At 41.4% G+C, this 22,767-nt stretch overlaps 1 protein-coding gene across 5 annotated transcripts in view; it reads left to right on the top strand.

Moving 5' to 3' along the window:
- The window catches only part of RHBDD1 (rhomboid domain containing 1), a 118,758-nt gene that overhangs the window by 9,487 nt on the left and 86,504 nt on the right, over nt 1-22,767 (top strand). For 4 of the 5 annotated variants that reach the window (XM_060106351.1, XM_060106350.1, XM_060106348.1 and 1 more), the window contains exons 2-3: nt 15,382-15,889; nt 17,379-17,511. In XM_060106351.1, the coding sequence (XP_059962334.1) occupies nt 15,457-15,889; nt 17,379-17,511 (566 nt within the window). In that variant the 5' untranslated portion in view covers nt 15,382-15,456. The remainder of the gene's footprint in view (nt 1-15,381; nt 15,890-17,378; nt 17,512-22,767) is intronic. The other variant, XM_060106349.1, reaches the window with a different exon arrangement.

Raw genomic sequence — 22,767 nt, 5'->3', positions numbered from 1 at the left:
CCAAATGAGAAAAGTGACATTTGGATTATTGTTACTTTTTTTGTTTTTAATTTGATTTTAAAAACAGATTTTTGTTGTTGTTTTTTAAGCTATGACTGTGATAACAGTTACCAAAAGAAGCTGGGTATTTGAACATTACTTTGTACTACTCTCTTAAATATAGATCTACAAGTTAAATTGTATCAAGAAACAATTACATTTGGTAGAGTAAAAGTTTTATGGGGCTTCCCTGGTGGCGCAGTGGTTGAGAGTCCACCTGCTGATGCAGGGGACACGGGTTTGTGCCCCGGTCCGGGAAGATCCCACATGCCACGGAGCGACTAGGCCCGTGGGCCATGGCCGCTGAGCCTGCGTGTCCGGAGCCTGTGCTCCACAATGGGAGAGGCCACAAGAGTGAGAGGCCTGCGTACCACAAAAAAAAAAAAGTTTTATGTTCTGAGATTTTCTACATTTGAAATATTTCAAAATGCATATACATTTTGGTGTGTTTAATGGAAGTCACCAACTGCACTTTCTTAGGAAAGACAATTCTTTATGCTCAAATAATGTCTTTCCTAATTCTTCTGGTGGTTGAAGTGTCATATCTCTTATTAAAAGACCGAAGGAGTGACTTCCTGTTTCACCTCTGACATGTAAAGAGCCTGGAGGTCATCACCCCTGTCCTCACAACAAGAAGAACCCTGAACAAACTGAAAATCAGTGACTTTTCTTAGATCCATCAGAGAATTGAGGTCACAGGGCAAACTATTACACCCAAATCTGGAGATACAGACTCATTTTGAGAATCACAGCCCAGGATCGTGCACACAGTGCCCAGTGATGAGTAACTCAAAGAGATGGTTAGAACTTGGACTTATATAGCATCTTAACAAAAGAACAATACTTTTTTTTTTTTGGCTGTGTTGGGTCTTCGTTGCTCCACACAGACCTGCTCTAGTTGTGGTGAGCGGGGGCTGCTCTTCATTGCAGTGCGCGGGCTTCTCATTGCGGTGGCTTCTCTTGTTTCGGAGCACAGGCTCTAAGCGCACGGGCTTCAGCAGTTGTGGCACATAGGCTCAGTAGTTGTGGCTTGCGGATTCTAGAGCACGGGCTCTAGAGCACAGGCTCAGTAGTTGTGGCACATGGGCTTAGCTGCTCCACGGCATGTGGGATATTCCTGGACCAGGGCTCGAACCCGTGTCCCCTGCATTGGCAGGCAGATTCTTAACCACTGAGCCACCAGGGAAGCCTGAACAATACATTTTTAGAGAAGTGACAAGGCAAAGGAAAAGGACTTTGAGTTTCTAGGGCAGCAAATGGTAGGAAGGCAACTAAGTGGGGGAACTAATGGAAGATTAGGGCTAGTTAGTAAAGTTTGTTGTGTAGATGTTTTTGGAGCCAGTTGTAAGGTTATCTCTGGTGATTAACTTTTGTCATACCTGGTAGGGGGAGGGGGGAACACCTTCACAAATTCATGTCCTGCTTTTAAGCGGATGGGGGGAAGCAGAGAGCTTTAGTTGTATCTGCTTTTTCTTAATTGCATTCAGCTCAAGGTAATCCTTATGCCAAGTGGCATATTTGGTGTTGCACATTCTGCTACCCTACAGTCAGCTTAGCTGGAACTGAACCACTGACGGCAGTAACTCGTTGGAACACTTTAACAGTAGTTTTGACAAACGACTGGAGTATGAGCGTAGGCTGTCTTGAGAGTTGAAAACTCACAGCTTTTCTGCAGACAGACCTGACTCACAACTTCATTTTAAGAACAAGGCTACAGATTCAATGCAATCCCTATCAAACTACCACTGGCATTTTTCACAGAACTAGAACAAAAAATTTCAAATTTTGTTTGGAAAAACAAAAGACCCTGAATAGCCAAAGCATTCTTGAGAACGAAAAACGGAGCTGGAGGAATCAGGCTCCCTGACTTCAGACTATACTACAAAGCTACAGTAATCAAGACAGTGTGGTACTGGCACAAAAACAGAAAGATAGATCAATGGAACAGGATAGAAAGCCCAGAGATAAACCCACGCACATATGGTCAACTTATCTTTGATAAAGGAGGCAGGAATGTACAGTGGAGAAAGGACAGCCTCTTCAATAAGTGGTGCTGGGAAAACTGGACAGGGACATGTAAAAGTATGAGATTAGATCATTCCCTAACACCATACACAAAAATAAGCTCAAAATGGATTAAAGACCTAAATGTAAGGCCAGAAGCTATCAAACTCTTAGAGGAAAACATAGGCAGAACACTCTATGACATAAATCACAGCAAGATCCTTTTGGACCCACCTCCTAGAGAAATGGAAATAAAAACAAAGATAAACAAATGGGACCTAATGAAACTTCAAAGCTTTTGCACAGCAAAGGAAACCATAAACAAGACCAAAAGACAACCCTCAGAATGGGAGAAAATATTTGCAAATGAAGCAACTGACAAAGGATTAATCTCCAAAATTTATAAACAGCTCATGCAGCTCAATAGCAAAAAAACAAACAACCCAATCCAAAAATGGGCAGAAGACTTAAATAGGCATTTCTCCAAAGAAAATATACAGACTGCCAACAAACACATGAAAGAATGCTCAACATCATTAATCATTAGAGAAATGCAAATCAAAACTACAATGAGATATCATCTCACACCAGTCAGAATGGCCATCATCAAGAAATCTAGAAACAATAAATGCTGGAGAGGGTGTGGAGAAAAGGGAACACTCTTGCACTGCTGGTGGGAATGTGAATTGGTACAGCCACTATGGAGAACAGTATGGAGGTTCCTTAAAAAACTAAAAATAGAACTACCATATGACCCAGCAATCCCACTACTAGGCATATACCCTGAGAAAACCATAATTCAAAAAGAGACATGTACTAAAATGTTCATTGCAGCTCTATTCACAATAGCCCGGAGCTGGAAACAACCTAAGTGTCCATCATCGGATGAATGGATAAAGAAGGTGTGGCACATATATACAATGGAATATTACTCAGCCATAAAAAGAAACGAAATTGAGCTATTTGTAATGAGGTGGATAGACCTAGAGTCTGTCATACAGAGTGAAGTAAGTCAGAAAGAGAAAGACAAATACCATATGCTAACACATATATATGGAATTAAAAAAAAATGTCATGAAGAACCTAGGGGTAAAAGGGGAATAAAGACACAGACCTACTTGAGAATGGACTTGAGGATATGGGGAGGGGGAAGGATAAGCTGTGACAAAGCGAAAGAGAGGCATGGACATATATACACTACCAAACGTAAGGTAGATAGATAGTGGGAAGCAGCCGCAGAGCACAGGGAGATCAGCTCGGTGCTTTGTGACTGCCTGGAGGGGTGGGATGGGGAGGGTGGGAGGGAGGGAGATGCATGAGGGAAGGGATGTGGGAACAGATGTACATGTATGACTGATTCACTTTGTTATAAAGCAGAAACTAAAAAAAAAAAAAAAAAAAAAAAAAAAGAACAAGGGCTCCGGAGCCAGATTATCTTGGTTAAAATCCCCACTCATCTGTAAAATGAGGAAATAATACCTGCCTCATGAAGTTCAGAGGATTGAATGGGATATGCCAGATGACAAAACTAAAACGATTTAGTAATGAGTTTGATATCCTTTATTCAAAGGAAAGCAGTCCATAGATTGGGGAAGCAGAGCGCCTCACAAGCAGTGGAGCATTCTTCCCAGGGGATTTTGGGCCAGAGTGAGTTTTATAGAATGTTAGAAAAGGCAACGGACAAAACAGGGTGTGGTTGGCTAGGGGGTGGGGGGTTTCCTTTTGAGGCCAGCAGGTCCTCCTTTCCAGGGTAAGCTGAGCTGGAGGATGGTGATTGGCGTTAGGTTTCCTGGACAGTGAGGCAGTTCCCATAAAGGCAGGCTGACTTAGGGTTAGACTTGTGACATGGGCTGGACCACTGGGACGGCCTTCATTGTGTGGGTCCCCATATATGAATTAACTTTGTCAGCTAATGGCACACGTGTAAAGTTTGAGAACAGTACTACCAAAGATGAACTAGTACTATATAAGTGTGTAACTTTAGCCAATGATTTGACTTTTTTATTTCACCTGTATTGAGGAAAACTTTAAATCAGTAGCAAATGAGTATTTCTGTTTCATTAAAACAATAGCTGAGATTTAATGTGTTTACTGTGTGCTTGGCATTATTCTAAGCACTTGGTGTTTTTTGTTTGTTTGTTTTAAATTTATTATATTTTGGCTGTGTTGGGTCTTTGTTGCTGTGTTGGGTCTAGTTGCAGCGAGTAGGGGCTACTCTTTTTTGTGGTGCATGGACTTCTCATTGCCGTGGCTTCTCTTGTTGCGGAGCACGGGCTCTAGGCACGCGGGCTTCAGTAGTTGTGGTTCGCAGGCTCTAGAGCGCAGGCTCAGTAGTTGTGGTGCACAGGCTTAGTTGCTCCATGACGTGTGGGATCTTCCTAGACCAAGAGCTGAACCCGTGTCCCCTACATTGGCAGGTTGATTCTTAACCACTGCGTCACCAGGGAAGCCCCTCACTTGGTGTTTTCAGTCATTTAATCCTTACAAGAATTCTAAGATCAGATTTAGCTATTATTACTATTCCATTTTCATAGCAGGAAACTGAGGCTTAGGTTAAGTGACTTGCACAAGTTAACACAGCTCTTAACGCTAAAGCCAGTCATTGGGACAAGTTTAGACTCCAGAGCATGTGCTCTCAAACCCCAAGGTACCCAGAAAACACAGTTTGGTAGAGATGATAGAAGGCCTCTGGTGACATCCTGTTGGCACTGGTGGACAGTACATGTGGAAGGCATTGTGGAGGTCGATGAGCAGGGATGTGGTCAGGGAACCCGACATTAAGGCTGCAAGTCAGGAGCTGGCCTTTGAAGGTTGGGGAGAAAGTGAATGGGTTGGGAGGACGAGGAGGGAGTGTGTCTCGGGTCAGGGAGTGATGCTGGCGGTGCTGTCAGGACGCTGTCCGCATCCCCATGTCCTTAAGTGTGCCCTGGTGGACTCCCAGCCTCCAGCCCCTGCGGTTCTTCACCTGAGTGTTTTCTCTGACCCCCTGATGCTCACTTTTCCTGCTGTGGCAAGTCACACGTGACAGGGAGTTAAGGCAGACCCCGGCCCTTTGGCAGTTAATGCTGAGGCATATCTAGGCAAGCTCCCAGAGTTCCCAGTGAGATTAAGCCTGTCTCCCATAGAGATAGCTCACTTGATAATGCATGCATTTTAGTGGTTCTCATTATTGCCCAAAGCAATCCCTAACTTAAAATGTGTGGCTCTACCTTATCTCTTTGGTAAGATGTTATTTTTCATAAAAGGTGGCGCAGTGGTTGAGAGTCCGCCTGCTGATGCAGGGGACACGGGTTCGTGCCCCGGTCCGGAAAGATCCCACATGCTGCGGAGCGGCTGGGCCCGTGAGCCATGGCCTCTGAGCCTGCGTATCTGGAGCCTGTGCTCCGCAACCGGAGAGGCCACAGCAGTGAGAGGCCCGTGTACCGCAAAAAAAAAAAAAAAAAAAAAAAAAAAAAAAGGAAGCCTTTCTAAATGAAAAGTGTTGAAATCATCACCCTTTTAATCACTTTTTCTCTCATGTTATTACTTAAAATAGTTCTAATTAAATTTTACACCATATAAGTAGACGTTGAACTAAAAATGAAACATTGTTTTGATCTTTTCTTAGTACTTGAAAAAAATTCTCTTAATCTTGAGTTTACCCACCAAGAAGCAGTTATGTGAAAGAAAACTAGCAGACATCTTGTTTAAGGGTTTCTACTGAGTTAAAAAGGATTGGCTGTGAACCAGAAGTTTGAACTATTTCCTGGTCTGCCTCTAGATCACAGCCTAGAATTTCAAAAGATTTTTATTCAACCCCTTATAGACAATCAAGGAATTTGTTATGTGCTGTGGAAGTGTGGACGTTTGCTTCTTGAGTGATGGACAGGCAGGGCCATGGAGGCCTCTCAAAGGTATAGACAGTAGCAGCAAGGCTTGCATTTGTGAGAGGCAGAAGCCTGAAGGGCTTGCTAGAGAAGCAGCACCATCTGGTGGGAAGCGCTGGATTTGAGTCCTGATAGTCCAGTTTAAGAGCATTGTCATCTTGGGTTCTTTATATCAGAAAAGAAATGGAATTTCTATCTCTCTTCGGTGGTTTCACACCAAAATTGCTGAAAGGATTTCCATTAAATTGGGCGGTTATGTTTGGAATGGTCAGACTTAAAATAAAAGCTATGGGATGCATGTGAAATTCACTTTGGTGACCTCTGGTGGTGAGAGAGCCCCATGGGACTGCCCATCTGTGGAGATAGCCACACTTATTTAGCACCTTGGACAGAGAAATTTCACATGCCCAGAAAGTCTCAAGTCTTCACTGAGCTCCTTCTTACCTGGACAGCTCTACAGAGCAGGCTTCAGAATGGCTAAAAGGACAGTAAAGTGATTTTTTTGGTAAGTGCTGGGTAGACCAGCTAGTAGGTAACATGGAACTAACTTTGTCTTCACCAGATTGTGAAAATTAAGTGAAATGAAGCAAGTATACTTAACTACTTTGTAAACTATAAATAACTGTATAAATATTAGTTATTATTGGGAAAGGTATATAAATATTACAAGACTAAAGTATAGGCTGAAATGCTTGAAGTTGATCAGATGATGATTTTATATCAGTTAATACCTATAAAGTCCTTATTATGTTTCAGGCATTTTTCTATGTGTTTTACATATACTAACTCATCAACAACTCTACGAGGCCTGTCTTATTATTGGTAGTGTCTGTTTTATAAGTGGGGAAACTTAGGTAAGCTTACATTGATTACGAAATTGCCCAAGGTCCTACAGTTCCAAGCAGCTGAGCCAGGATTTGAACCCAAGCCTTCGAAGTCCGTTCTGTTCACTGTGATACTACTCAGTCTTCCAATGATGAAGTACAGAAGGCTGATCTAGGTAAGAAAGCATGGTGGGTTGGGGCTGGGGATAATATGATGAGATTGGATTTTAAGCAAACCAAGTCAGGTGTTATATAAGTAAGACTGGGGGAAATGTGTCAGGTGATAAGGGTCTGACCTTTGGTTAGGTCTGTCACCACATAACATGTGACCTTATTGATGGCTGCTTACTTGTCTTGAAAATTCTTTAGCATCTTAGGTTGTTTTAGTGGTCTTAAATCCTAACTCCCTAGAGGTCAGGTATTTTGCCTTCCACGTGGATGGCATTGATACTTAAGACAAGCCTTGTAAAAGACAGTCGGCCATTGTTCCACTAAGGTATGGGAAATTTTGTATTTGTTTTCATTTTGAGAGATGGTATATGAGGGGAAAAAGGGAAGGAGGAGCTCCTGTGTGTTAAAAGCTAGGTCTTGTGTGTTTAAGCTAGGTCTGGTGGCTTAAGATGAGAAAAATTTAGCCCATTGGTATTTGAGAGAGAATTTAACGGTTGTCTCTAGCTGGGTAAGACAATTTCTTATATGGTTATGATGATGACGTCTGTGAGGTTGGAGAACCATTGTATAAATGGAGATCTCAGCAGCCTTCAAAGGGGGAAGTGCTCTCAATTCCCAATTTCTTCTGGAACAGAGTCCAAGTTGTAGATATTTCCATGAATAGATACTGGAATGTAATTACTGAGTTGTCACAATATTCATGAGGACTAGATTCCCATTAGCTTCTGAATATAATTTGATTTCAGTTTTCATTTTTTATTCATGAAGTCAGTTTTCATTCGATTGACCTCATTTCTTTGTATCTCTCTGCCTTTAATGTGAAATAAGAAAACAGAATCCTATGCCGATTCTCTTTGATTTTTATCATTAATGTAGCTCATGAAGCCATGTAACAGATTTCAATGGCCAGAAAAAATTTGTCATTTATGTGCAACTTGTCATTAAATGAAGATGGTGCTCTGACACAGATTTCATACTGGACCTCCAGAGCTCCCCATTTACTGATCAACTCAGGTAGATGATGCATTCTGGTGAATTGAATAGGGTGCAGTGGTGTGAAGCCAGACCATCTGCTATTACATTTAATATTTAAATACTAAGTTTTAAAAGTATAATTCACGTTATTGATATAACTGTGTATTGCATTTAACAACTGTGATCACATTGAAGCTATGTAAGCTCTTTGAAATGCATTCATATATTTGAAAAGAGGAACAAATTACTTCACAAGCATTCAGTTAGTAAATTCTTGTTTTCCACTAAATGCAAATACATATTATACTGTACCATTTTCTTATTTTCAAAAATATCTTGAAAATCTGCATTTTGTAATTGGGTTTTCTTGGGGCCTAAGGAAGCTAATGCCTTTTAGGAAAAATAAAATTATGCTAAGATATGTTATTGGAAGAACAAAGGATTTTATTATTGTGCTAGACTAAAACGTTCTCATCTATTGGCCCTATAGTAACAGGTGGTGAAAACAGTCTCTTATGTTTGGATTAAAAAAGCCATGAATGAAAAGATTCCTGAGAGAGTTACAGGAGTGAGAAGAAATGATCCAGTTCATTTCACTCCTAAAGAAGGTAGACAGTACTAAAACAGTAAGAGAGAGAAACAAATGCATCTAGTTGTTTTGTGAATATTTTGCCCAAGTCAATGTGGTATTTATGATGTTCTAATTTGTTGTTCAGCTCTTGTAATTTAAAAAGCAGAGGAAGTTTTCATGTTTAGCATATCCAATCTGCTTTTTCCGTAGCTTTTTTGCTTTGTTTGAAGCGATAAATCATACTAACCCTCTGCGTCTTTCAAAAAGATTTTACAGGGTTTAGAGTCAAATGTGTTGGCCTAAGCCCTGCCCCTGCTACTGAAGTACATTCACATTCACTTTTAACCCATCACAGTGCAAGGGGATGGTAGTGCTAAAATCCTGGCTGTTTAACCAGGGTGCTTTCTTCATGGTTTCATCTTTCTTTCTGAAGCTTTCTTCTGAAGAGCTTGTTAAACTATTTCTTGGAGGGGGATGGCGTGGGGAGGTTGCGAGAAGGGACATGTTTGTCTGTATGGTTACGTGTACCTATGAACATGCATATTTATATTTTAAGCAATGAAAATTTAAGCATTTGCTCAACATCATTAGTCACTAGGGAAGTGCAAATCAGTACCGCTTCACACCCATTAAGATGTTTATAATAAAAAAGATGGATAAAAGCAAGTATTGTTGAGTATATATGAGTATGGAGAAATTGAAACCCTCATACACTGCTGGAGGAAATGAAAAATGGACAAAAATTTGGAAAACAGTTTAGTAGTTCCTCACAAAGTTAAGCATAGAGTTACTGTATGACCCAGCGATTCTATTCCTAGGTATATGTCCAAGAGAACTGAAAACATATGTTTCTACAAAGAAATTGTACATGAATATTCATAGCAGCATTACTCATTATAGCCAAAAAAGTGGGAACAACCCAAGTGTCTATCAACTGATAAATGGATAAAAACACAGTGTGGTATATCTATATAATAAAATATTATTGGACCATAAAAAGGAACTAAGTATGGATACTTCCTACGATGTGGATGAACCTTGAAAACAGTATTCAGTGAAAGAAGCCAGACACAAAAGGCCACATATCGTATGATTCCATTTAGATGAAATGTTCAGAATAGGCAAATTCGTTGAGATGAAAGGTAGATTGGTGGTTGCCAGGCATTGGGCAGGATGGGGAGATAAGTGGGGAGAGTTTCATTTGGGGGTAATGAAGATGTTCTGGAATTAGATGGTGGTGCTGATTGTGCAGCCTTGTGAATATACAAAAACCACCAAATTGTGTAGTTTAAGACAGTGAGTTTTATGGTGTGTGAATTATATCTCAATTTAAAAAAACCAATGCTTAAGCATCTGGAAAGTCAGGCATTAGCAAAATATTCAACCTGAGTGATAGCAGGCCTCTGATAAATACTTGCCAAGTGACTTGAACAAACCTACATTCTCCTCTATGATTCTCTCTTTTTTTTAGAGAATATGCTTAAAATATATGGAACGTAAATGAAATTTTCCAAAGGCATGAAAATACTAATAATGACATATCATTAATCTACCTCATATAAGTATTGATAAACCTTTTCTTGATTCTTAACTAAAAATCTCACACAATTTTAAAGGATCTCAATGAATAATTTTAAGATTTGTTGCACTTTTAGTGACCTGGAAGGCTGTTTTCAGAAAAGCGTTCGATTACCCCTATTAAGACTGTAGTTTCTTTCTTTCATGTGAAATTAATTTGGTTACTGTCAGATGCCAGACTGGGACTATAATTTATAACTGGTACATATTCTTGCAGTTTAATGGCCTGAGTTCTTCTTGAACATTTAAACTGAAAATTGATATATAATGTCACCCTGGTAAATGATAATGATGAAATATTTCCTGCTTTGTAAGTAGAACTGAAAATCATCATAGTAAGTTTCTTTTCCCTTTTGGTAAAATTCCTTTCTTTACTCCGTGAGACACGTTGGCTTCCCAAGTTATGAATTCAGTTTCTTTTGTTTGTTCTAGCCACTTAGTTTTCCTTATTACAACCTGTTTAATTTCTCATTAAAAGTAAATATGGCTAATTTTCCTATCCATATTTCAAGAGGTCTTCCATTTCTCTCTGTCACAACCTTGATATAGCACTGTCTGGTATGTATTACTACATAATTAAAATGCCATGTTTTTTTTGTTTTTTCTTCCTTATAAACAGAGCACTTCCAGGACAAGGTAACTGTTTAACAAACCACTACAATACAAATTTCAAGAAGTTTGGTTTCTTTCTTTTTCTCATCACCCTGCTCTTCCCTCTCTTTTACTTGCTCTCTCCACGTTTTCAGAAGAGCAGTCTTTGGTAAAGATTTTAACCGACAGCCAGATCTTCTAGGTAGTTCTAATCCTTGTGGCTTGCACTGCAGGTAACACTGAAACTTGTAAATTGCCGTGAACCTTGTAGTGTTCATGGAACCTACTGACACCAGAGTGACAACGCCGTGGAAGCTCTTATCAACAGAGCCCTTGTGGAAGTAGAAGTCAAAACAGTTGTCCGGTCAGGGTTTAAATGCCATGTTTTTTTAATCAAATAGTTCTGGCGAAGCAACCTATTAATACGTTTTAAATGGATCAGAGGTTTATTCCGGTAAAGTTGAGATAAATGTTACAACACTTTTCTGGAACTAAATGATAAGTGGAATAATATGTACAGTGCTATGGGGAAGGTTGCTGCAATTGTAGGAAAAATACTTAGGGATGATGAATGTATCATAGACCTTTTCAGTCAGTCTCGTTTATTTTATAATGTAGATATATTCAGCATGCTCATCCTGAGTCATTGGACAAACACTTATTAAGCACTGACTGTATACGAGTCACTATGCTAGGCTCTGGGTATTCAGTGGTGATCAGAATAGATAGTTCTGCCCTCAGCATTTATGCTATAATCGTGGAGCTCCCGGTGTGGGAGCAACCCGGGTGGTTGGATCATAGTGACCAAGGCAGAGACCAATGTGAGGTGAGACCAGAGGGGTAGGCAGGACAGTGGTAATCACGAGTGTGTAGTTACCGTTAAGAGTTTGGACTTCATTCCAACTGTAATGATAAGTCATTGAAGGCTTACTGCAGGGGAATCTAACTTTAGTTTTATAAAAATTACCCTGAGCAGTAGTGAAAAATGGTTATTGGGTAGAAGAGGAGAAGCAGAGTTTGTTGTAATCCAGGCAATCCATCTAAGCCAACGGTGGCTTAGACTAGAGCAAGTTATAATGGTGGCTTAGACTAGAGTAGTGGCTCTAGAGCTAGAAAGAGATAGATGATACAAATAGTTTGGAAGAGTTAGCCAAGTGTGGTGGATGGGATTTGGGGGAAGCAGAGTGAAGAGGGAGAAGCATGTGTCGAGGATGGTGTCTGTATCTCCAACCTGAACAGCTGGGTAGCTGGAGATTCTGTGTCCTGAGATCTGGCACATGGGAGCAGTGCTAGACTTGGACGGGACTGTCCAGTGTTCAGTTTGGGGCATGTTGAGTGTGAGGGGGAGGATATGTTTACAAGGCGGGGGGTGGGGATGGAGTGCAAGGACCAGCCTACTCTTCCTCGTGCTGGTGTAACTGGTTATGGGCTGAGTACAGGTTAGAATAAACAAGTCATTTTCAAAACCAAACACATTGCACTGGTTTCCAGCTTATGAATCATGCCTCTATGCTCTCTGCTACAGCTCAGCTCTCTAAAAATATCTATGTAATTATGGGCAGGATGAAACAATATTCATCTTACAGTAAGATGTGTGCCTGCCTGGCCCACAAAGTCAGGTTACAGATTGGATCTTCACATGAACCAGTTAGATTTTCTGTTATCTTGTTACAAACAGGCTACATCCCTCACCTTGGATGGCTGACTTGATTACTTATTAGGAAGGAAACTGGGCCATAGAGCTGGTTTGAAATGGTGTCGATGTATCTTCGCTACTTAAAACTATGGTCTAGTGGCCTTTTGGAAAACAGAGCCCAACATATATTATGCACTTCTCACATTGGTTATGGTTCTATCTGCCTTTACATTAAGCATACCACATCATTTTATTCATCTTGTGATTTTCTGCAGCCAGTATTTTTATTTCCTTCAACAAATAGAAATGATAGAAATGGGCCATTTAGGGGCCGGGATTGCAAGTGTTTGGGTCTTTGCTGTACCTCTAATGCCTGGCACAGGGACTGGCATGCATTTGGCACTTGATATTTATTTTAAAAACTAAGTGATCGAGGAATGGCTGAATAGTCATTCTGTAAGAAGGAGGGCTAATTCAGTTTTGGGAAATCAAGAGATCAGGTGGGCTATGTTCTTCCTACAAGGTTATGTCCCTGAAATCTGAGAAATCAAAGCTGTAAAATATAAATTTGGGAACCATCCTGATAAAACGAATTATAGAAACCATGAGAGTGGAATTCCATAAGTGTACGCAGAATAGTGTAGAATAAGAATAGAGCGAAACTGAAAAGCAGACGAAGAGGAGTTGGGAGGAGGCAGGAACCTGCAGGAGAGCACAGAGTCCCAGGGAAGAAGGAGCAATCAGCACTGGAGAGATAGAGCCCAGAGGTGAGAAGGGATGCGAGCAAAAAGGGGCCTTTGGGTTTGGGCAGGAGTCAAGCAAGTTAATGTGAGCCTGGGTGCACAGTGTGTGATAAGCTCGGGGAAATTCCACCGTCCTTTTGTTTATACTCTCTACCACTAATGATTCCGATCGAGAGGGCACTTTTTCTTAAGCAAAGACATAATTATTTTTGGTTTTCTGCTGTGCATAGCCTGCCATAATAGGACACTGTACTGATATTGAAGGGTTTCTTTTGTGATTTCTTATAAGCTGGTTACTTAATGATCAGGCCCGTATTTTTCCATTGCTCCTGTTACAGGTAATGATGTTTGATATATATAATTATCTAGGGGAATTGAAAACATGTCACAGTAGTTGGAGATCTGAAAATCAACCTGAACATCAATGTGAAAAATATAGACTATTTCTCCAAAATTATCTGGGAGCGTTTCAGTTGAAATTTTATTAAATTCTCTAGTTCATTAGAATGCTACAAAGCTATAAAAATAAGCCCTGGCAATAAAGAAACTTGGGGTTGTGCTAATAATAGGGGTACACCCATAACACATACGTATATATAATTTTCTCTTGGGCGTTTCTTTTGGGTGTGAAGTTGGTAAGAATCCCTGTGTAGAGAGGGATGGGGAGTACATTTGTGTCTTATTAGGATGCTACCGTTGCAAAGGCTTTTTCTCCTAAGTGAGATTACTTTATAGTAATGAAAAAAGTAGCTACCATTTATTCAGTACCTACTTTGTTCCAGACATGTTACAGTAATCCTGAGAAGGAGGTATTATTTCTAATTTAAAGTGAAGAAATTGAAGTTTAAGTAATTTACCGTAGATCTCAGGGCTAGTAAGTAGGAATCTAGCCGTTTTTTACTCTAAAGCCCGTGCGCTTTCCAATGTGCTGTCTGAATGAGAACCTTATATATTTGATTGGAGCCCAGATAGCTCCACAGGGAAATCAGAAAGCCATTAGATGAGAACTTTTTCAGCATCCTGTCCCCTAATCTGCCTATTTACCCATATCTGCACCTGAAATTATTCTTCTTCCTTCCTGTTATGATGGACAAGGCTATTCCCTCTAAGGACTTGATTCTTTTTATCTCTTGCATCTTTAGTCTGTGTCTCTTTGTTTACTAGCTTCTTCCCATAAGCATAACCTAGACCTTTACTGAAGCAAATACCTTCTGTATTGGTTAGTACTTGCTGTATAACAAACCACTCTAACATTTGATGAAGTTAATTTAAAATATCATTTATTTAGCTCACTGTTCTGTGGGTCAACAAATTAGTCTGGGCTCAGCTGGATTTACTTATGCATTTGTGGTCAGCTGCTGGTCAGCTAGACCGCTTTGCTTCTGAGGCATTAGCTGGTCAGTGGCCAGGGCCATCAGGGTGACTAGAGCATGTGTCTTCCATCATCCAGTAGGCCAGCCCGGACTTGTCCACATGGTTGCCTAGGAGGATTTCAAGAGAGAGCAGAAGCCTGCAAATCATCTTGAGGCCTAGATTCAGAACTAGTGTTGCTTGCTTTTCATTCTGTCAACCAAAGCAGGTCACAAGGCCAGCGCAGGGCATGGAGAAGTAGACCCGTGAGCATGGCACTCTTCCTCGTGGGTAAATCCAATCTACCCTTCAAGACCACCGCAGCCTGAGTTGTGTGCCTTGGGTCTGGGCTTCCTCTGTCCCTGCATTTAGAACATTGTGTGGCAGTTGTTGGTTTACTTCTTAGTAGAAAATGAGCTCCTTAAAGACAGTGACTGTGTTTTAATCCAGGATTTGGTTCATAGTAGGTAACTTTTAAAAGTGGAAATTTTTCTGAAAATAAAGCAGTCTAGCAGTTGACATCTGGCAATATGGAATAGAAGATAATATATGCTTGCATTTTAAGACTTGCTTGCTAATGTTGAAGAATGTTTGGAGCAGACTCTATTTAATATATCAAAATCGAATATTTCTTTAAAAAAGTGAAGGAGTGAAGAATTCTCTCCAGCATTCTGAGAAGAAATAATTATTAAATATTTGTGCACTATCTTTGTATGTTTTTTGGTTAGGTTATTATAAGTTCGTTTATAAGGAAGACAAGTTACATTTTCATGGCATATTTGTCAGAAAAAGCATACCCATCCATTAACTGGCCCACTGGGATCTGGGATGACATTTCTCCTTTAGGATGTAAAATGAGGAGGGACATCAGCCAGTGTCCTGGGCGTTACTCTGGAAGACACAGAAAATAATGCTTCTGTTAGATGGGAGATGAGATATACATAATGTGAGCCCATCTTTAAGTGAGCACGTCTTGTCACTGTCCTAATTCTTAATTGACGGATTTTCATGTGCATTTTATTTTACATCTTAGGCTCAGCTGCCTCCGTATCTTCCCAGATTCCTCACGTCTGACCACATTTTCCCGTCACAGGCCTGATACCTAACCATGCAGCGGAGGTCAAGAGGAATTAATATTGGGCTGCTTCTGCTCCTTTCTCAAATCTTCCACGTTGGGATCAACAATATTCCACCTGTCACCCTAGCAACTTTGGCTCTCAACATCTGGTTCTTCTTGAATCCTCTGAAGCCGCTGCTTAGCTCCTGCCTTAGCGTGGAGAAGTGTTACCAGCAAAACGACTGGCAGCGCTTACTGCTTTCCCCTCTTCACCACGTGGATGACTGGCACTTGTATTTCAATATGGCATCCATGCTCTGGAAAGGAATTCATCTGGAGAGAAGACTAGGAAGTCGATGGTTTGCCTACGTCATCACCACGTTCTCCCTACTCACTGGGGTGGTGTACCTGTTCTTGGAATTTGCTCTGGCAGAACTTATGGATGAACCTGACTTCAGAAGGAACTGTGCTGTAGGTTTCTCAGGTAAGGCAGATGCGTTTCTAAGGTAGCCCACATGAGAACAGTTAGGGAGGTCCAGCTGTTGTCATTTTTTGAAGCAGGGGCCCCAGTTAGTGAGGGAACTGAATTCTGAGTGGCTAAGCACTGCTGGGGCTTGGATTTTGGTGAATAGGCTGATTGGAGCACAGGAGAGACATAGATTTTGCTATTTCCCATTATGCCGCATCATTCACTCTTGGACGGTTGAGACTAGGGTCTGCCCAAAGGTAGTTTTTGTAGGAGACATGGTTCTGGAAATATGCACTGGCTTCATTATGGTGGGACGAGGGAGAGAGGCACTGGTGCACTGTGGGAGTTCTCTAAAAAGATGGGTATGCATCTCAATAACGCCATTAAAATAAATGCACCACACCCTACAATGGCATGCTCACTGTGTTTTCAGAGCCCTGATAGTCTTTATACATAATTCATGCTGTTTAATTAATGTAACAGGTCCTTAGGGAGGTAGCCTTGTCTTGATTTTGTAGATGAGGAAGCTAAGGCCCAGAGAAGTCAGGTAACTTGCTCAAGGTTACACACCTCATAAGTGATGGAGCTGGGATTTGAACCCCGTCTTCATGACTTTAAACACGTATTGGGCTTCCCTGGTGGCGCAGTGGTTGAGAGTCCACCTGCCGATGCAGGGGACATGGGTTCCTGCCCCAGTCCGGGAAGATCCCACATGCCGCGGAGCGGCTGGGCCCGTGAGCCATGGCTGCTGAGCCTGCGTGTCTGGAGCCTGTGCTCCGCAACAGGAGAGGCCACAACAGTGAGAGGCCTGCATACCGCAAAAAAACAAAACAAAACAAAACAAAAACACGTATTTCATTGCCTCTCACGGTCCCCCTCACTAGTTCTTTTTTTACATTTTTCTCATAGGACTAAATTGCCATCAGGACTTAAAATAGGTATTCTGAAAATTAGCATGTGAAGGGTAGGAGGGAAATAATCCTGAAACCAAAGGAGATCAAACCCTTCCCTCTATTTTCCCTGCCGTCCTTACCCCTTCCCTCCAAGGTGCATCCTCATGCATCTGATTGTGTGAGAAGAAAGGAAATAAGCCCTGCCTTCAATATGTCTTTCCATAGGAGTTAGAAAAATACACGTTAAGGATATTTTTAAAATTGAGTTAAAAATCACATAAAATGAATGATTTTGAAGTTTACAATTCAGTGGCATTTAGTATTGCACCATTGTGGGTGTCTTATTCCCATTTTATGTGTTGTATATTTAGTAGCATACTCAAAGTCAGTATGAATTTCCATGTTAAGAAACATCAAAGGAATCATTGCCTTGAAGACTGTCTTTCTACCGAATGCTGGGTTGACTTGTTGGAAGGAATAGAGTATGTTTCGAAGCAAAAAGTTGGATGTAATGGAATAATCATTTTCACTTTCAGTTAGTTTTCTTTGTAAATGTTAATCATTTCCACATTGGGATTGTTGATGTTTGTATGCTCTTTATCCTCTTTTAGGAGTTTTGTTTGCTTTGAAAGTTCTTAACAACCATTATTGCCCTGGAGGCTTTGTCAACGTTTTGGGCTTTCCTGTACCCAGCAAATTTGCTTGTTGGGCAGAACTTTTGGCCATTCATTTCATCTCGCCAGGGTAAGTGTTTACTCTTAGAGAATACAAATGAAGAACTTGATGTTCCGTAGAGAAAGAATTATAGTCATAATGAGGTAATCAATTGTCTTTTACAGTGAAGTTTGTTCTTTAACTAAAAGGACAGAATCCAGCTTAATGGTTTTAATGTCAGATATTCCTGTGTTTGAATCTCGTCAGCTACTGAGCTGAGTGATTTTGATGTATTTGTCTTATCTGAGTTTCCATTTCCTCATCTTTTAAGTTGAACCTGAGACACAGATTTGGGGATTAATATTAACCAGCCTGTCAATTAATTAATTCTAATAACAATAATCCAAAGAGGTACATAGAAACCACATAATTAGAAAGATACGAAATCAAAAGGTATGTTGGTCCAATGCTTTTAAGCCATTTTAGTTGTGAATTTTCTTGGTGGTAGAACCTTTAAACAAAAGACTTTACTCACAATTTTGATATAGAAAACGGGTCAACTCTGAACTGTTTTGGGTGGAGAGGAAGCACAGGGCTCCACTCCCTTTGCCTTACCCCTGTGTCACTGGCTGCCTTAAGAGGCACCTCCGCAGAACCCTAGAGCTCCAGGGAACACAGTTTGGGAATCACTGATGTCTGCGAATTTCCTTTACGGATGAGGACAAGGAAATTGAGAAGGTTTAGGGACTCATCAAGCAGTGTCGTGGTAGACACTAGACTAGTTAGGATTCAGGCCTCTGGACTCCTGGTCTGGGTGTTCTCGGGGTGGGGGGACGGGGGTGAGGTGGGACGTGCTTTTCCACTTTGGTTCTTTTCTCTACTTTCTGTTCAGAAAAAAGAGAGTGAATTGTGTTATTTTCCCACCTCTTCCACCAGCTGCACTTCTCTTAATCTGTATAATGCACCTGGAAGCCCATGGTTTGCTCATTTATTTTTACTTCGGGGACCTGGATGCTGTTTGGAGAAGGGAGAGATTCAGGAAGATTCAGAAAGAAGTAAGGAGGATATTTTTTTGCTGCTGTTCTTTTCAGACAGGAGCTTTTTTTCTCAGCTTTCGGTGTGTGTGACCGCGTTGGGTGTCGTACTTTATTTGAGAGTATTCTCCTTGCGCTGTGTGTCAGCCCAGTAACCTCGAGTCCTTCTTTAATGCTAATTTCCCATCATGGGCAGCCATTGCCAGCTGGTCTGTAAAAGGCAGTGATGTGGCCACTGAACACCACTCATTTGCAACTGTATTGTTATCTTGTGACAGTTCCACGAAGAAAGCCTAACAAAATCTTCAAAGTTTTCTTTGAAAAAGGGTCCAGTAATGTCTGTCCCTTATCTGAACAGCCCTCTCTATACCTTGTCACTCACAGCTCCCTGACTTGCTTGATGTGACTCGGTTCTCTGTGTAGACCAGAGACTCTTGTGTGTGAGGGCAACACCCAACATTCATATGAAAATCACTCTCTCTGGTACTTGAACTTTTATTCTATAATGAATCCATTGAACAGCAGTGCCTTTAATAGTCTCATGCAACTATTTCTGAAGACTCCATCATGCATTTTATTTTTTTAGGGTCCCCCCCTTTCCATAGATAAGGGATGGTTGCATTTTTATGTAATATGCTTATTCTGCGTGGAGGGACCTGATATTCTGAGCTTGGGAATTAAATGGAATTTCCTTTGAAGTTTGAAAGACTAATAAATCTTTTGGTTTTTAAGATTTGACTACTTTGAATGATAAACTTCTGATATCCAGGCATCTACTTATGCATGTGTCCATTAAAGACGGAGCTGAACACTGGTCCAGGAAACCTAAGAGGGGCATGCATCTTGAGATGAATCTTGGAAGAATGGGGGAAACCAGGGCTTTCTCTGCTCTGCATTGTTATTCCCCTGGTGGTTGTCAATTAGAGTTTTCATTGGGAAAACACTGTAAATCTTTACAACAAAGCCTGCTTTATCGAGGGACTTAATGAGCTGCCCTTTGGGAGAAAAAAAAACCTGCCAAGCAAACATTTGGTGGACCTCTGTGTTTTATGAAAGCCACAGAATTAGTAATTTCCCCAGTTAGGGAGTTTTATGGAGGGAAGCCACTCCAAACAGCCAGCTGTTCGTTCAGCACTGTGAGAGGTATGGACTTGACCAGCAGAGTGAAGTAATCGCACTCCTTTGCTGGAGCTTTTGCTTTTACAGTTCTCGTGTGTCCCTTGTTTCAGTGACATCTTTGCCTCACATGGTCTTTTACTTTCCCTGCATGTCCTGGGGCCCTGGTAGGTGGTTGTGTTTAAAGAAGTGACCCTGCTCCCAAGGTGGCACAGTGGGGAGGTGATTCCGAAATTCTAATTTTCACCTTAAAGCTCAAATTTTATCATTGACAATAAATATCACTACTTGTTTTTTTCTGAAGGCTCACTCACATTGTTCATTTTTGAGAAAACGTGTGCCATTTTCCATTTATTTAACCATGGTCTGTCAGTTTTTCTTTCAAGCAGGCATGGCGGGGGAGGGTCCTCGAAAAGTGGATAGTTCATCTCACAGCTCAAACAAGCACACTAGTGCTTCGTCTGGAGACAAGCATCTCACTTGGATATGGAGTTGAGGTGCTTTATGCAAATTTCCATTTTGTATATAGCATATGAAAAAGATGTATACTACTATTGATATTTTAAACATTAAAATTTTACTGTTTATCAAGGTATTCTTAAGTAGAACTTTCTTTTTTTTTTTTTTTTGCGGTACGCGGGCCTTTCACTGTCGTGGCCTCTCCGATTGTGGAGCACAGGCTCCGGACGCGCAGGCTCAGCGGCCATGGCTCACGGGCCCAGCCGCTCTGCGGCATGTGGGATCTTCCCGGACCGGGGCACGAACCCGTGTCCCCTGCATCGGCAGGCGGACTCTCAACCACCGCGCCACCAGGGAAACCCTCTTTTTTCTTTTTAAATGTGCATGTGTGACTGTGAAAAATACAGCGGCTACTGGTACTGTTTGGAGTCACCGCCTTGATTCATTTGATTCAAGCGGCCAAAGCACAAGCAGTTGGACCCACCATTGCTTTTAGACCACTAGTGCAAACATCAACACGTGGAAAAGGGCACATGATGCCTCAGTATAATTATGAAAATAGTTCTGACTTCATGAACTGCTGGAAGGGCCTCTGGGACCTCCAGTGGCCCATGGAGCACACTTTGAGAATCGCTGCTCCCAGCTCTCATGCTGCCTCTCTAGCACTACTGTTGACCGTTTCTTAGCTTGTATGAAAGGAAAGATGGGGAGCTTCATGCAGTCAGGGATGGCAGAGAAAGGGAAGCAGTGAAGTATGTGAGAACATAGACTGTATAACCACTGAAATTGCTAATTATCAGTTGCTAATTAGCACAGACTGTTAACACTTTGTCTGAAGGAGAATGGCCACTTGTCACTCTCATTACAGGGACTGACTATAAGATCTGCCTGTGTTCCACGCAGGACAGAATTCCTTAGATGCAGGGAACTCCCGTCCTACTTTCAGTTCTCTTCTTGCGTCTGCTTACATTTTGTGCTAGGGTGCTTCTGGCATATTCATCTAAAATGCAACATACAGTTCTTTCTTCCCCAGTAGTACTGAGATAGGGAATCTAAAAGGAAAGTGCATTAGGCTGGCATACACTGTGTTTGAGTATCAGTTGACACCCCTATGGATCTAGCTACGTAGTAGTCTATTGGACTTTTGCCTTGGGAATTAGAACTGAGGTTGGGGAATAACAATTTGGAAGACGACGGTAACACCATCTCCTGTCCCACGTGTTCGTTTAGAACTTTGCCACTCTACCTAGAGGTGGGGTCCAGTGCACCTCCCCCTGAATTGGGTGGATTTGTGACGCAGTGTAATCAGTAGATGGCGGCAAAAGTGCTGTTAATTCCGAGGCAAGAAGTTGCTTGCCTTGTGAGCTGGAACACTTGCCCGTGGAGCCCATGTTCCCTGATTCCACCATGCTACGAGGAAGTGGTGCGTGACGTGTGAGTGAGTGGCCATTAGATACAGCCATGAGTCACCTCAGCCTCAACCTTGTGGAGCAGAGACCCATCACCCCCTGTGCTTTCTGAATTCCTGACCCACAGAATCTGTGAGTGGAAGAAAACAAGTGTTGTTTTATATCACTACATTTGGGGAGATTTGTTCTACGTAATGTCAACGAGTTGAATGAAAAAAAAGGGAGGGAAACTAGAATGAAAAGCAAAGGAGTACAAAAGGCAGTGTTTGGGCAGTGGGGGAGAGAGTGGAGTGAAAGAAGAGAGCCAAGGATGGAGGCCTGGGGAGGAATCCATGCTGAGATGCTGTGGTACCACGAGTCATAACATCACCACCCATCAAGTAGCAGGGCTTTAAAGCAGTGGTTGGCAACTGTGGGTTCTAATCCTTTAAAACGTTCTGAAATCAATGTATTGGGTCACAACCAGCGTTTGAAAGAAAGAGAGAGAGAGGGAGGGAGGAAGGAAGGAAGGAAGGAAGAGGGGAGTGGGAGGGAAGGAAGGAAAGAGAAAGATGGATTAGTGTTGAATGTGGTAAGGGTATTATTTCAAGGAACTTTTGTTTTAGCTCTATGTGTGTGTGTGCTATATTTCTAAAAATGTATTTTTATTGTGGGACACAGTACAAAAATTTTGGGAGGTGTTGCTTTAAAGCAGCTACTAGTTGCTTAAACTAGAGTTAAATACATTTATAGGATCAGAAACATTTATTGCCTTCAGCGAAAGAGGATTAGATTGCCAGGTCTTTGGTGGCAATGAGACGAACAGGCTGTGACTCCAGATTTCTACTAATTTATTGTCTTTCTTTAGAATAAGTGTTAGTTTACAAGGCTTATCAATGACCGAGTGAGCTCTCAAGATAGCTGTCTGTATATGGAGATGCATGCTAACAGATTTAGACTTCACCTAAACCAGAAATGCTAGTAACAGTTGTTCAGTTATAAACAAAGTTATTCGTAAAAATCCTTTGAGAATTCAAGAGAAAGGGGTTATCTAGAGCAAAGGAGACTATGAAGTGTAAAAGTTACCACATTTTCCCAAAAAGTATAGTATTCCTCTCCAAGCCTTTTAAATGTAGACGTATTCAATAACTTAGTAGAAAATAAAACAAAACCTGAATGGATGTAGGGTTAAAATATACATTGGGAGTTTGTGTAAGCAAGCAAGTGGCAAATAGGTAAATCCAATGATACTCAATTGTGCTTTGGAGAGAATGCTCCTTTGACAAAAAAGGCCTGATGGATGAGAGCTAAGCAGGAACTGTGGTCTTCTCAGGGCTGGGGCTGCGTTA

Source organism: Mesoplodon densirostris, chromosome 8 (genome assembly GCF_025265405.1).
Source record: "Mesoplodon densirostris isolate mMesDen1 chromosome 8, mMesDen1 primary haplotype, whole genome shotgun sequence".
NCBI classification, from domain to species: Eukaryota; Metazoa; Chordata; class Mammalia; order Artiodactyla; family Ziphiidae; genus Mesoplodon; species Mesoplodon densirostris.
Note: the sequence above shows the minus strand (reverse complement) of the source record. Positions and strands in the feature narration are given on the sequence as shown.